At 60.6% G+C, this 12,484-nt stretch overlaps 1 protein-coding gene across 2 annotated transcripts in view; it reads right to left on the bottom strand.

Annotated features, from left to right (window-relative positions):
• Positions 1–3,857: 3,857 nt before the first annotated feature.
• Positions 3,858–12,484, bottom strand: part of BICRA (BRD4 interacting chromatin remodeling complex associated protein) — a 76,637-nt gene continuing 68,010 nt past the window's right edge. Inside the window, exons 9-16 of one of the 2 annotated variants that reach the window (XM_057534740.1) lie at positions 10,159–10,776; positions 9,819–9,999; positions 9,391–9,500; positions 8,354–8,415; positions 7,049–7,197; positions 6,747–6,841; positions 6,450–6,552; positions 3,858–5,878 (exon numbers count right to left, since the gene is read on the bottom strand). In XM_057534740.1, coding sequence (XP_057390723.1) covers positions 4,785–5,878; positions 6,450–6,552; positions 6,747–6,841; positions 7,049–7,197; positions 8,354–8,415; positions 9,391–9,500; positions 9,819–9,999; positions 10,159–10,776 — 2,412 coding nt within the window. In that variant the 3' untranslated portion in view covers positions 3,858–4,784. Of the gene's footprint in view, positions 5,879–6,449; positions 6,553–6,746; positions 6,842–7,048; positions 7,198–8,353; positions 8,416–9,390; positions 9,501–9,818; positions 10,063–10,158; positions 10,777–12,484 lie in introns of both variants that reach the window. The other variant, XM_057534739.1, reaches the window with a different exon arrangement.

Here is a 12,484-nt window from a genome sequence, read left to right as displayed (position 1 = left end):
TAGACCCACAGCTAATCGTGCACTGATACAACAGCCCCTATTACCATGTCACAAACTTGTGGATTTAAAAAAAAAAAAAATTTTTTTTTTTATTTGGCCGTGCGGCATGCGGGATCTTAGTCCCCCAACCAGGGATCGAACCAGGGCCCCCTGCAGTGGAAGCGTGGAGTCTTAACCACTGGACCACCAGGAAAGTACCAGACTTGTGGATTTTTAAAAATATACTGATGGGACTTCCCTGGTGGCGCAGTGGTTAAGAATACGCCTTCAGGGACTTCCCTGGTGGAGCGGTAGTTAAGAATCCACCTGCCAATGCAGGGGACATGGGTTCGAGCCCTGGTCCGGGAAGATCCCACATGCCGCAGAGCAACTAAGCCCCTGCGCCACAACTGCTGAGCCTGCACTCTAGCGCCCGTGAGCCACAACTACTGAGCTCGCGTGCCACAACTACTGAAGCCCGCGTGCCTAGAGCCCGTGCTCCTTAACGAAGAGTAGTCCCCTGCTCACCGCAACTAGAGAAAAGCCCGCGAGCAGCAACGAAGACCCAACGCAGCCCAAAATAAATAAATAAATAAAAATAAATAAACTAAAAAAAAAAAAGAAGATGGAGAAGGCAGCCAGTGAGCTTGTAGTTCGGACACTGTCAATCTTGGGTTCCAATCCTGCTCTGTGTCCAGGTGATCTGGGCTCTGAGATAGCCATTCCTGGCCTCTTTTTCCAGATGGCTCAGCTGTAGAAAAGGGACCCCCCAGATGCCCACTCTGCTGCGTCTAGCGTCTAAGAACATCTAAGAAGTTTGGTCCCAGGACTTCCCTGGCAGTCCAGGGGTTAAGACTTCGCCTTCCAGTGTAAAGGGTGCGGGCCGGATCCCTGATGGGGGATCTAAGTCCCACATTGCCTTGCAGTCAAAAAACCAAAACATAAAACAGAAGGAATATTGTAACAAATTCAATAAAGACTTTAAAAATGGTCCACATGGAAAAAAAAAAAAAAAAAGAAGTTTGGTCCCAAGGACTAACCGTAGGAGCTGAGATCAGTTTTGGTCTCCTGCCCAGGGGCCCGGGAGGGGGAGTGTCTCTGGCTCCTGCACAGCCGGCCAAGGCCTTTCTGTTATATACCCCCCTCCCCCCAAGCTGGGTGTGCATAGGGGAAGGTCGCAGGCTCCCAGCCAGACCGCCGGGCTTGCAGCCCAGTCTGACACTGCATCCCTCGGGGCCTCGGTTTCCTCACCTGCGAGGTGGGGCTATCAGTTCCCACACGGGGGCTTCTGTGAGCATCAAGTAAGATACCCCAGCTGAAGGGCTCGGAGCAGTGCCTTGGTAAGTGTTCTGAAAACGTTACTCATCGTGTTCCTCTGCTCGGGCTGCATGCAGCCAGCCTTCCAGAACTGAGGCCGTGAGCAGGTGGAAATCACTGGCAAACTTCTTTACGCGGCCAGGCCACGTGAGGTCTTCCGGGAGCTTGCGGGGGGGGGCGGATTAGAGGATGTTAAGAACTGCCATTCTCCTTCAGTGCTTTATTACGTACGTGGGGGAAGTAGGTCTAGAGCTAGGAAGGGGGGCGGTCCCTCTCCTGGAGATCCCATGTATATGCTCCTCCCCCTCAAACACCCCCAGGGGCCTGAAGAGGAACGGGGAGCATCACCCTAGTTCAGCCGCCGTCGCTCCCACTGACTATGGCAGTCGCCTCCCCGCCATGTCGGTTCCCCACACGGCCGCCAGAGGGCGCCTGGGAAACCTAAAACAGCTCAGCTCTCTGCTCGGAACCCTCCTGGGGCTCCCGCCTCACTCACGGTCAAAGCAGTCATCACCGTGGGGCTCAAGATCCTACAGGATAGGCCCCGTTTGTTCTCTCTGACCTTACCTCTTGTCTGCACCCCCTTCTTCCCTAGGTTCCAGTCACAGGGCCTCCTCGCTGTTTAACATTCCACCCACACTCCTGCCTCAGGGCCTTTGCACTGCCTGTTCTCACTGCCTTGGGTGCTCTATCCCTAGATCTCCCCGTGGTTCCCTCCCTTATTTCATGCAGCTCTCTGCTCAAATGTCACCTCCTCAAAGAAGTCTTCCGCTCCCACCTGATCCTGAGGGCCGTCATGTGCAGTTGGGCAGGTTGTTCACTGCACAAAGCACTCGCTTGTATGAAGGGGGCTGGACTCCAGGTCACATGCTGCTCTCCAAACTCTAGAAGAAAGGGGTGCTGTTTTCTAGTTCACACAAAGGGGTTCTAGGGACTAGCAGCTGCTTTGTCCACTCCTTCACTCTGTGTCATGGATTGAGTTGCAGCTCCCCAAAAGATACGTCAATGTCCTAACCCCTAGTGAATCAGGTGTGAATGTGATCTTATTTGGAAATAGGGTCTTTGCAGATGGAATCAAGTTAAGATGAGCTCATACTGGAGTAGGATAGGCTCTAATCCAATATGGCTGGTGTCCTTATAAGACACACTGATGTACAGGGAAGATGGCTTGGAAGGAGAGACTGGAGTGATGCAGACACAAACCAAGGAACACCTGGGGGGGCCAGAGACTGGAAAAGGTAAGGAAGGATCGATCCTCCCCTAGAGTCTCTAGAGGGACTGTGGCCCTGCTCACACTTTGATTTGAGATTTCTAGCCTCCGGAACCGAGAGAATAAATTTCTTTCTTTTAAGCCACCCACCCAATTGGTGGTACTTTGTTATGCCAGCCATGGGAAACTAACACACCCTGCTTGATTTTCCCCACATCTCTGACACTGTACACGTTTACAGTCAATCCTCACTGTGAGCAGGTGCCCTATTTGTGAGTTAGTCCACTTGTTAAAATGTATCTGTGATGCCACAAACTCGCAGCACTTCCACGGACATGCGCAGAGTGAAACGTTGAGTCGCTAAGGCGGCGCCCTTGTACTGGAAATGAAGTATCCTTTTGGGGGTCTGTTTAGTGCCACGTGTCTCACATTTCTGTGCTTTTGTTGATTTCACTGTTTTATTTTTCATGGTTTTTTTTTTTTTTAACTTAATTTTTGGCTGTGTTGGGTCTTCCTTGCTGCGCGCGGGCTTTCTCTAGTTGTGGCGAGCCGGGGCTACTCTTCCTTGCAGTGCACGGGCTTATTGCCATGGCTTCTCTTGTTGCGGAGCACGGGCTCTAGAGCGCAGGCTCAGTAGTTGTGGCGCACGGGCTTAGTCGCTCCGCGGCCTGTGGGATCTTACTGAACCCGTGTGCCCTGCATTGGCAGGTGGATTCTTAACCACTGCGCCACCAGGGAAGTCCTGATTTCTCTGTTTTAAATGGCCCCCAGGTGTAGTGCTTTGTGCTGTCTCAAGTGCTTAAGCACAAGAAGACTGGGATGTGCCTCAGGGAGAAAATACAGGTTAGAGAAGTTTCACTCAGGCACGAGTTATAGTGCCGTTGGCTGTGAGGTCAATGTTAACGAATCAGCACTATACATTAAGTGAGGTGTCTTTAAACAGAAACACATAAAACAAGGCGATGTCTTGATGGCTTGACAAAAACGTGACCAGAGGCTGGCAGGAAGCTAACCCTGTATTTCCCCCCAGGAGCGATGGTTCAGTATTTGCTAATTCCGTGTTCCCAGAGACCACAGAACCTTACCAGGAATGATACGAATCGCCTGTGCTTGGTTGAACTTTTTCACTGCCTGCCTTCTCCACCACCAAGTTGGCCCTCCCAGGACAGGCACTTGTCTTGTTCAGCTGCACCCCTGTGCCTGGAACAGGGTCTGGCACCCAGTAGGGGCTCACATATGTATGTGGACTAAGTCCTCGCAATCCCCCTCTCCACCCACCTGTCGCCCCTACCCCAGGACTCCAAACAAGTCCCCGGAGACCCGAAAGCAAAGGGGGCCGGGGGGGCGTCAGTACAGTTTTAAAAAAAAGGATCGTTTTTTAATTTACAAGAGTTCTAAATGTACAGAATTCTCCTTTAAAAAAATCGTTATACACAATAAATACAGTACAAAAAAATTTATCTTACAGTACTAGTTTTGTCTCCAAGATTTCGAAATCTGGCGTGGGTGGCTGGCGGCAGGAAGAACAGAGGGAAGACTGGCTGGGGAGGGGGTGGGAGGAAGACCCCGGTTTCCTGTTTTGGAGGTGCTCGGATTTCAGTCGAGGGACTGGAGGCTTCTCAATCTCTCGTTCTCATTCGAGCGCACACAGAGGGACATAGGACACGGAGCGGGACGCACACACATGGATGGGACACAGCTGCCCGCGGGCACAGCGCTCCCAGCTGGGGGTCCCGGGATGCAGGCTCACGCCGCCCCTCCCGTGCGTTTCCTTTCTCGGCCTGTGGGGGGCGGTGGGGAGAGGCTGAGCGCAGCTCGCAAGGACCCTGCCGGCTCTGAGCGCCCTCCACGCAGGGATACGTGAAGCCACACGGACAGGCCCGGTACCCGGAGACGCGTGAGCAGTGGGGACAGCCAGGAAGCCCTCATCCCTGGCAAAAGCGCACGTGTCCCCCGGTGGTGGGGGCGGGGGGCGGAGTGTGCAGGAAATGGGAAGAAATAGCAAACGACACACCAGGATTACCCCCTCCTTTGGCAGGGGGACAGTTTACATTACAGCCCCTCCCCGAAATCCACGACCCCCACCCAACAACCCGGCTGAAGCAGGAGGTGGGGGGCGAGGCCTTTGTGACTCAAATAACTTAGGCAAGAAAAACTCAAGGGGTCCCCGGCTCGTGTCCCCCAGGAGGCTGAGGTCGGACGCCCGGCTGCCCCCCTCCCCCCTCCCCGCGGCGTCCCTGCGGAGCGAGGGGACAGGGAAGGGAAGACCAGCCCGGTGTTATCTGTTCAACGTCCTGGTGCCGAGGCCACCGTTGTGACTGGAGGGCGGGTAGGCCTCCGGCCTGTGCAGGGGCGTCGGGGAGGCAGACGTGACCGCCGCCGGGGCGGCGTGTGGGTACGGGGGTGCGGGCGTCCGGCCGGGGGCCTGTTGGAGGTTCAGGATGCTGTCGATGGCGCTCTGGAGGTGTTCCGTGAGCGTGTCGTCCTGCGGGCTGTCGCTGGAGAAGCTGGCCTGGTCCACGTCGGGCGACTCAGACTTGCGCCGCTTGGCCGGGGGCAGCGGGGGCGCCTCCCAGCCGGGCTCCCGGCTGCCGCTGCCCTGCCCGGCGCCGGCCGCGGGGTCGGCCGGGGCGCCCTTCAGCATGCGCTGGTACAGCTCGTCCTCCACCGCCGCCAGCTCGCGGATGAGCCCGCTGGTGGCCTCGTCCACTTTGGTGGGCAGCGGGGCCGGGCTGCCACCCCGGGCTCTGCCCGCCGCCGCCCCCTCGGCCGCCCCGCCGCCCGGGGCCTCCACGTTCTCGCGGTAGGTCTTGCGGAGCGGCAGGCGGGGGCAGTGGGGGGCCGGCGCTGGCGGCTTGCGGTCGGCGGCGGCCGGCGGCGGCGGGTGGTCCACTGTGCCGTTCATCTGGCCGGTGGCGGGGGGCGGCGGCGGGGGCCGGGGCGGGGGCTCGGCCGCCTTGAGGGCGGCGGGGGGTGGCGGCGGGGTCTGGTGCACCGGGTCCAGGGCTGTGTTGTGCACGACCTTGCTGAGTCCGGCTTCCTGTTTGATCTTGAGCTTGAGGCCGATGCGGCTCCGGGCCTCATAGGTCTTGATGGGCGGGCGGTTGCGGGAGGGCATCGGGCCGTCCTCGTCGGCGTCCAGGGAGGAGGCAGCGGAGGACAGGGAGGAGGAGGACGCCCGGGCCCAGCTCACGGAAGGGGAGCCGCCCGCCCCACCGTGCCGGATCACCAGCTTGGTGGGCAGGTGCAGAGGGGGTTGGGTCGGGGCCCCAGACGCCGAGGACGGTGATGGGCCGTGGCTGGGGAGCCGGTGTCCCTCGGAGGAGGCGGCGATGGGGAGGCCGAGGGAGCGCGAGGAAGACACATACTCATCTGCAGGAGAAGGGGGCCAAGAAAACCCAGGGGGTTAGGGAAAGCACGAGGCGCCTGCAGAGCAGAGCTGAGAGAAGCCAGCGTACACTGAGCGCCTACTACCTGCCAGGCCCGGGGCTAAGCCCTTGACTCATCAAGTCCTGAGGACATACTGCTAGGTAGGACCCTTTCCCCAATTCCCAAGTCCCCCCAGTGTGCAAGCACAGGTCAGCACCGGGGAGTGGACGCCACCTTAACTTCTGCAACCCAGGCACCTTGCTTGCTTCACCCCAGTCCTGGCTCTGCTCCCCTGCTTTTCTATCCCCCGGGGATGGCAGAATGTTCCCTCCATCCAGGCCAGGATCGAGGAAATGAAATGGACACACGGTGATGGAGGAGGAGGAAGATGAGCTCAGCTTTCTGTGGTTTCAGAGCCGGGAGCAGCCGGCAGGAAGGCGGGGCTCGGGCGCCGCCCAGTGGTGGGGTGAGGTAAGGCCACGCACCCTGCTCCCGCCCCAAGTCTAATTCGGCGGCTCTGGCACTGGGCACTACGCGGGTAGGAGTCGGGGACTCCGCCTCTCTCCCCTCTCACCAGGCTTCTCCTTGGCCAGCTGCTTGTCCAAGGCCAGCGTGGTCTTTTCCTCCTGAATGAACATTCGGTCGATCATTACCATCTCCGCTGAGGGGCTCACCCTCTGAGGGGGGAGAGAAGAGAAGATGGGCAAGTGGAGAGGTGAGGTGGGGGAGGGGACGCGAGCAACCGGCATGGATGGGAACACATTCCAAACTGTCCTTGTGATCCCACCCAGCCCCCCTCCCTCCTTCTTGCTCAGAGGGGGTGAGGGGAAAGGGCAGGGTCCCCCAGGGAGGAAGGTGACGGCCACCCTACCCGGGACTCCTCCAAGAGCAGGAGGCGGTATTTATTGAGCATGGCCTGGGTGCGTTTCAGCAGCTGCGTGGAGACCGTCTCAAACTCCTCGTCCACTGTGGAGGAAGAGAAGGGGTCCGGAGGCCCAGAGGTTGGGGACCTAGGGACCCGCAGATGTGCACGGAGCTGGGCGCATCCTGACCCACAGTCAAGGGCGCGTGCAGAGTTGCACTAGCATCTGCTCCTCGGCACCCTCTGCAATCCTCGCCTCCCACCTCCACACGCCGGGGACAGGGTGGGGAGAGTCCCAGGGGAGGCCTCACCTTTGTGGTAGTCGTTGGGGGAGGGGAGGGCACCCTGGTAGACGTGGTAGGGCAGGAGGCGATGCAGGGCGTCCTCAAAGGAAGGGAAGGCCGTCTTGTAGTCAGGGTGCAGGACGGAGCCCTGATGTTTGTGCAAATGCTCCAGGAAGCTGGGGGGTGGGGAGGACACCACACACACACACACACACACACACATACACACACACACAGAGCTGGTGGTGAGGCCAGGAGGCAGCAGATCCTGGACCCTGAGCCCCAGGCCACAAGGCAGAAAACGACGGGACAGGGAAAGGAACGCTGGGGGAGTATGTGTTATCGGGTGCTGAATGTGCCTGTTCTGCCTCAGTGCATCTCTGCGGACAACCAAAGGCAGTAGGCGCTATCATTATGCCCATTTTACAGATGAGGAAACTGGGGTCCACAAAGGTGAAGTCCCTGACCCAAAGCACCTACAGCGAGGAAGAGGCAGCGCTGGGAGTCAGAGGCCAGAGCTTGTTACTCAGCCTCCATGCAATACCGTCTCCTGCCACCTGGGGTCAGCATGTCCCCGCTCTGCCTCTGACCCAGCAGCAGGCCTGGGGAGGCTGGCAGGGAGGTTGGGACACTGGTTGGTTGGTTGATAAGATCCTGTTCTCTCAATGGGCTGTTTTCTAGCCCAGCACGTAAACATTATGTATGAATGTACATAATACACCAGACATAATGTCCCACCAGACATGCTTGGCTGTACCCTGTGCTCTAGACCAGCAGCCCCCGCACACCACGGGGGCAGGACCTGGTCTGGCTGGTGTTTCCAGAATCTAGCACAGGACTGGGCACTGTATGAGGACATGACCAACACTCTCGGTGGAAGTAGGGCAGAAGAGAGGGACAGAACGCAGGCAAGCCGCCCATCCACCCAAACAGCCATCGGATCAGCCACGCACCAGTCTGATTACCATCCATCCATCTATTCACCCAGGCCCCCATTCATCCTACCACCCGCCCAAACGCTCATCACCCATCCCCTGATACGAAGCACTGCCTGCCCCAGGCCTGTCTGAGATGCTGGGGGTGCCGAGGTGACCAAGCCACGCCGAATCCCTCCCTCCTGAAGCCAGCAGCCTAGCTGCCTCATGAATACTCCTCATACCGCCTCACCGAATCCTCACCCATCACCGTATTATCACTACTATTCCCACCCCACTTTCTAGAGGGGGAAGCTGAGGGTCTTCAGGGAAATGGCACTGCCCAAACCACAGGGCTAATGAGAGGTGGAGGGACAGCACGGGGTGGGAAGGCACAAGGGCCGGGCACTGAACTCACCAGGCTTCTTTGCTGGGCTGAAGGATAGGTGGTTTCTTCAGGCTGCTCAACTTGCTCTCATACTGCGGGGTGGGGGGATGGGGGTGGGGAGGAAGAGGCCAATGAGAGGTACTGCGACGGAGGAGCCTTCCCTTGGCAGCCTGACCCTCTCTACCCCCCAGCCCGGGACTAAGATGGGAGGGGGCCGATGTCGCCCGAGATGGGGTCCTGGTCCCAGCTGCGGGATGCTCTGCCCATCACATTCAACCTGCGGGGAAGACCCGGGCTGGATCCAGGAGCGGGACACGGTGAGGAGAGGGTGACGGGCAGGCTCGAGCCCTCGGCGCCCTCCGCCTGGGTCCCCTCCAGCCCCTTATCCGGCCTGGGTCTCTCGGCCTCCGCCTGGTGTCTCCCTCCCTGCCCACCAAATGGCCCTTGAATCCCTCGTCCTTGTCCAGCATCTGGTTTGCACAGACTCTTCTCATTTTGCCTAAATCTCTCTCTTGACTTCCCTTGCTCATGCCCGGTCTTCCCTCTCATGCTCTTTCGAATCTTGGTCTCCGCCTCCGTCTCCCCCCCCCCCCGACCCCGCACACTCCCTGTCTCGCCCCTCCAGTCTGGGTACCACTATCCTAGTTCTCCCCCCAACCTCCCCCCCATCTCCGCCGTCTCTGTTTGACTCAGTGTCTCACTGCCCACCCCGCCCTGCCCCTCCGTCTAGGGCCTCACCCCACCTGTCCCGAGCCCATGCAGCCCCTCCTCCTACAGTCTCAACCTCTCACCTGCTCCAGTCCCCAGTGACCGTCTGGGTTCTCACTCAAGCCATCTCTCTATCATCACCCTGTCATTTTGGTGTCCGGGAGGGGTCTCTGTCCAACTGTCTCGGTCTCTCGTGTGTCCCCCCAGCCCAGACCGTCCTGGTGTCTCGCCCATCGCAAGGCTGTGTCTCATCTGCCCATCTCTGTCTGCCGGCCAGCACCCCCTGCCCCTCCAGCCCCCGTCCCGGTTTCCCGGTGATGTCACTCGGGCCCTAGCCCTCCACTCTGGTAGCCCCTTACCTGCAGCCCGGAGGACTTCCCTGGCCCAGATGCAGCGGCCTTGGCCACAGTCAGGGTCGGGAGGTTGCTGGCAAAGGCTTTGCTCTCGGCGGGAAGCAGAGGAGGGAGGCCTGGGGGCGAGGTGGGGCAGACAGGGCTCAGGGGTCACTGGCACGAAGGCGCGCGCCTCCAAACGCGTGACCCTTCACCCCTCACTCCTCTGCTTCTTTGGCCTCGGTGGCTGTGTCAGCCCTGGAGGGAGTGCCCCCTGGAGGGACATCTGGAGAGACAGCCCTTCCTCCTCCACCTTCCCTGTCCCGGGAGGTCTGGGTGACCCCTTGGGCTCAGGCCCCCAGCCTCTGCCCTAGCCCGTCCTCCCCGGCCCTCAGCCCCCCGTCCACCCACCTTCGGGCCCCCCAGCTCTCGTGCATGGGCCACCTCTCCCCTACCTGCAGTGGCCATGGGCGCCGGGGCCGGGGCATGGCTGGGGGCGGTGGAGGTCCCAGATGGGGCCTGCCCGCTGACCAGCCCGGAGGCGGTGGGGCTGCCGAGGGGCCCCAGGCTGGCGGAGGTCTGCGGGGCGGCGGGGGCACCCACAGCCTTGCTCTGGAGAATGATTCCGGACGGCACCTGAGGAGGGCGACAGGTGGCTGGGGGGCACACGCTAGGAGTGGGGGCGGCCAGGAACCAGGGCTGGGGGTGAAGACAAAGCCATGAAGTGCCAGGGGTTCCGATGGGACTGAAGGGGAGGGCGGGGCGGGCGGGGGGCCAGTCCCTGCCTCCGATTACCTGGTGAAATCTCTCGAGAAGAGCCTTCGGCTGGGGCAGCGCCGGGAAGGGGGTGGCCACCATCTGGAAGGTCCGAGGAGGCGGTGGGGGGGGCGCTGCGGGCTCGGGGACCAGGTGGAGGGTCGGAGGGGGCGTGGGGGACTTGTGGGGCCCCTGGCCAGGGGGGAACTGGAGCTGGAAGTCGGGCGGCGTGGGGGCTGGCAGCCTGGAGGACGTCTCGGAGGAGGAGGCCACGACAGAGGAGGTGGAGGCTGGGGCCAGCGGCCCCTCCAAGGGCTGGGACGGGGGTCGCAGAGGGGGCTGCGGTGGGCCTGGGGCAGTGGGGGCCGGCGTGCTCGCAGGTGGGGGCACGCCCAGCTGGTTCTGGATGACAAAGATGCTAGGCAGAGTGGGGGGGGCCTGGGGCGGAGGGCAAGGGTGCAGGGCGGGCTCTGAGGGTGGGCGGGACAAGCTCTGGGGCTGCGAAGGTGGGCGAGAGTGGGGTCGGGAGGGCGGGCGGGAAGGGGGCCGTGGAGGGTGTGGGGAGGGCAGGTGAGGGCTGTCTCCCAGAGGGGCCTGGTGAGGTAGTGATGGGGATGAGGAGGGGCCTGGGCCCTTCAGCGGAGCTGCTGCTGGGATCTGGGCAGGGGAGGGAGGGAGAGGGGAGGGGGCGGGGGTCAGAACCAGCCTTGGCTCCCGTTGCCCCAAGACACTGGGGACCCTGGCCGCTCCCACCAGAAACCCCCCCTTCTTAGCCACCCCTAGTCCTGAAAGGACCCCACCGCCCTTCCCGCCTCACTTCTGAACTGCCCACCTCACCGCTCCACCCGTCCCCCCCAAGCCCTGCACACGTCCACCTACCTCATTCCCTCAACCCGTCCCCCACCTTCCCCCACACCGTCTGTCCCCACTTCCCCCTTCCATCCGTCCCCCCCATGCCCCCACACCTCTGCCCTCCGATCTCACCCCCCTCCCCATGTGCCCCCCCGCAAGTCCCCCCAGATGAAGGCGAGCTCTGCAGGCTTTGGGGGTAGCAGCGTAGGAAGCAGTGGCGGCGGCGGGGGCACCACACCAGCTGCCCAGCGGGTAGGCGGGGGGCCGGGGAGCAGGAGCACAGCAGCAAGGGGGAGGGAGGCGGCCAGGCGAGGGCAGCGTTCGAGCCGCCGGCCCTGGCCCGACCGTCCAGCTAACCCAGGAGAACAGATACCAGCACAGACACTGTGGCTGTGTACCGGGGCGGGGGGCTGATGGCCGAGGAGGGCACGGCTGGGGACTAGGGCATCCAGGGAGGCCGGGGTAGGGACTGAAACTGAGGGTCAGGGTCAGGCCCCTCTGGGCACCAGCCCATGAGTTACTGGTCCCCTTCTAAGTGTCCGTGGCCGCTGCCTCCGTGTGCCTGTGTGGCCGTGGCTGCACGCCTACCTGGGAGCCATGTGAGCCTGCAGGTATGGGCGCGTGTGTGTGTGTGCGCGCGCATGTGCACACGCATGTGTCAGACTTGCACACGCAATCCGGGCACTAGTTCTGTAACACGTACAGTGACCTCGCCTACAACACACCTCGGCCAGAGCGCCTTAGCCCTCTGCACTCTCTTCCCTCTGAGGTCACCTCCCCAAGAACCATAACCTCGGCAGCTACTGTTGAACCAGCGAGCACCAGCCAGGTACCTGACACTGAGCTGGTGGTGCCTTTCTGCTCACTGTACCCCAGTGACGGTGCACACTGATCCAGCGCGTACGGCTGGGAACTTGTACCCACTTGTGTGGTCTCTCCATGGTCCTGAGAGCTGTGATGATATTGGACCCATTTCACAGATGAGAAATTGAGGCCAGGGAGCCAAAATTACTGGTCGAGTCTCAGACAGGTGCTCATCATCTCCCTGGCTTATCTACACCACCCAGTGAGTGACTTCCAAGCTGAGCAAGGAGGACTCATGCTCAGAGGGCTCAGGGGACTTTGCCCAAGGCCACCCATGGCTGCCACGCTCCAAAGCTCGGGCTCTTTGCTTCAAGCCTCCAAAGTGGGCCAACTGACAATTCCGGAGTCATGGCTTGCTTTAAGCCTCCAAGCTTGGCCCTGAATAACTTCTGGCAATTCAAAGTTAAAAAACCAACTAACCTATCAACCACTCTATATGTCCCCAAAGGCTTGCCACCTCTAAGGAGGTATCAGAAGCTTGGACCTTGGCCCTCAAGGGGCTGGTGAGATTGTCACCTGGACAACCCTCTGGAAGGCGGTTTGATCTGGTGGTTTTGAAAGACCCTCGAGTTGACCTGGTAATCCCCCCCTCCAGGAATCTGTGATAAGGAGCATTCAGGCGCATGCCCACAGGGCTGGCCACTGTGGG

The sequence above is a fragment of the Balaenoptera acutorostrata genome, chromosome 19, assembly GCF_949987535.1.
Source record: "Balaenoptera acutorostrata chromosome 19, mBalAcu1.1, whole genome shotgun sequence".
NCBI classification, from domain to species: domain Eukaryota; kingdom Metazoa; phylum Chordata; class Mammalia; order Artiodactyla; family Balaenopteridae; genus Balaenoptera; species Balaenoptera acutorostrata.
Note: the sequence above shows the minus strand (reverse complement) of the source record. Positions and strands in the feature narration are given on the sequence as shown.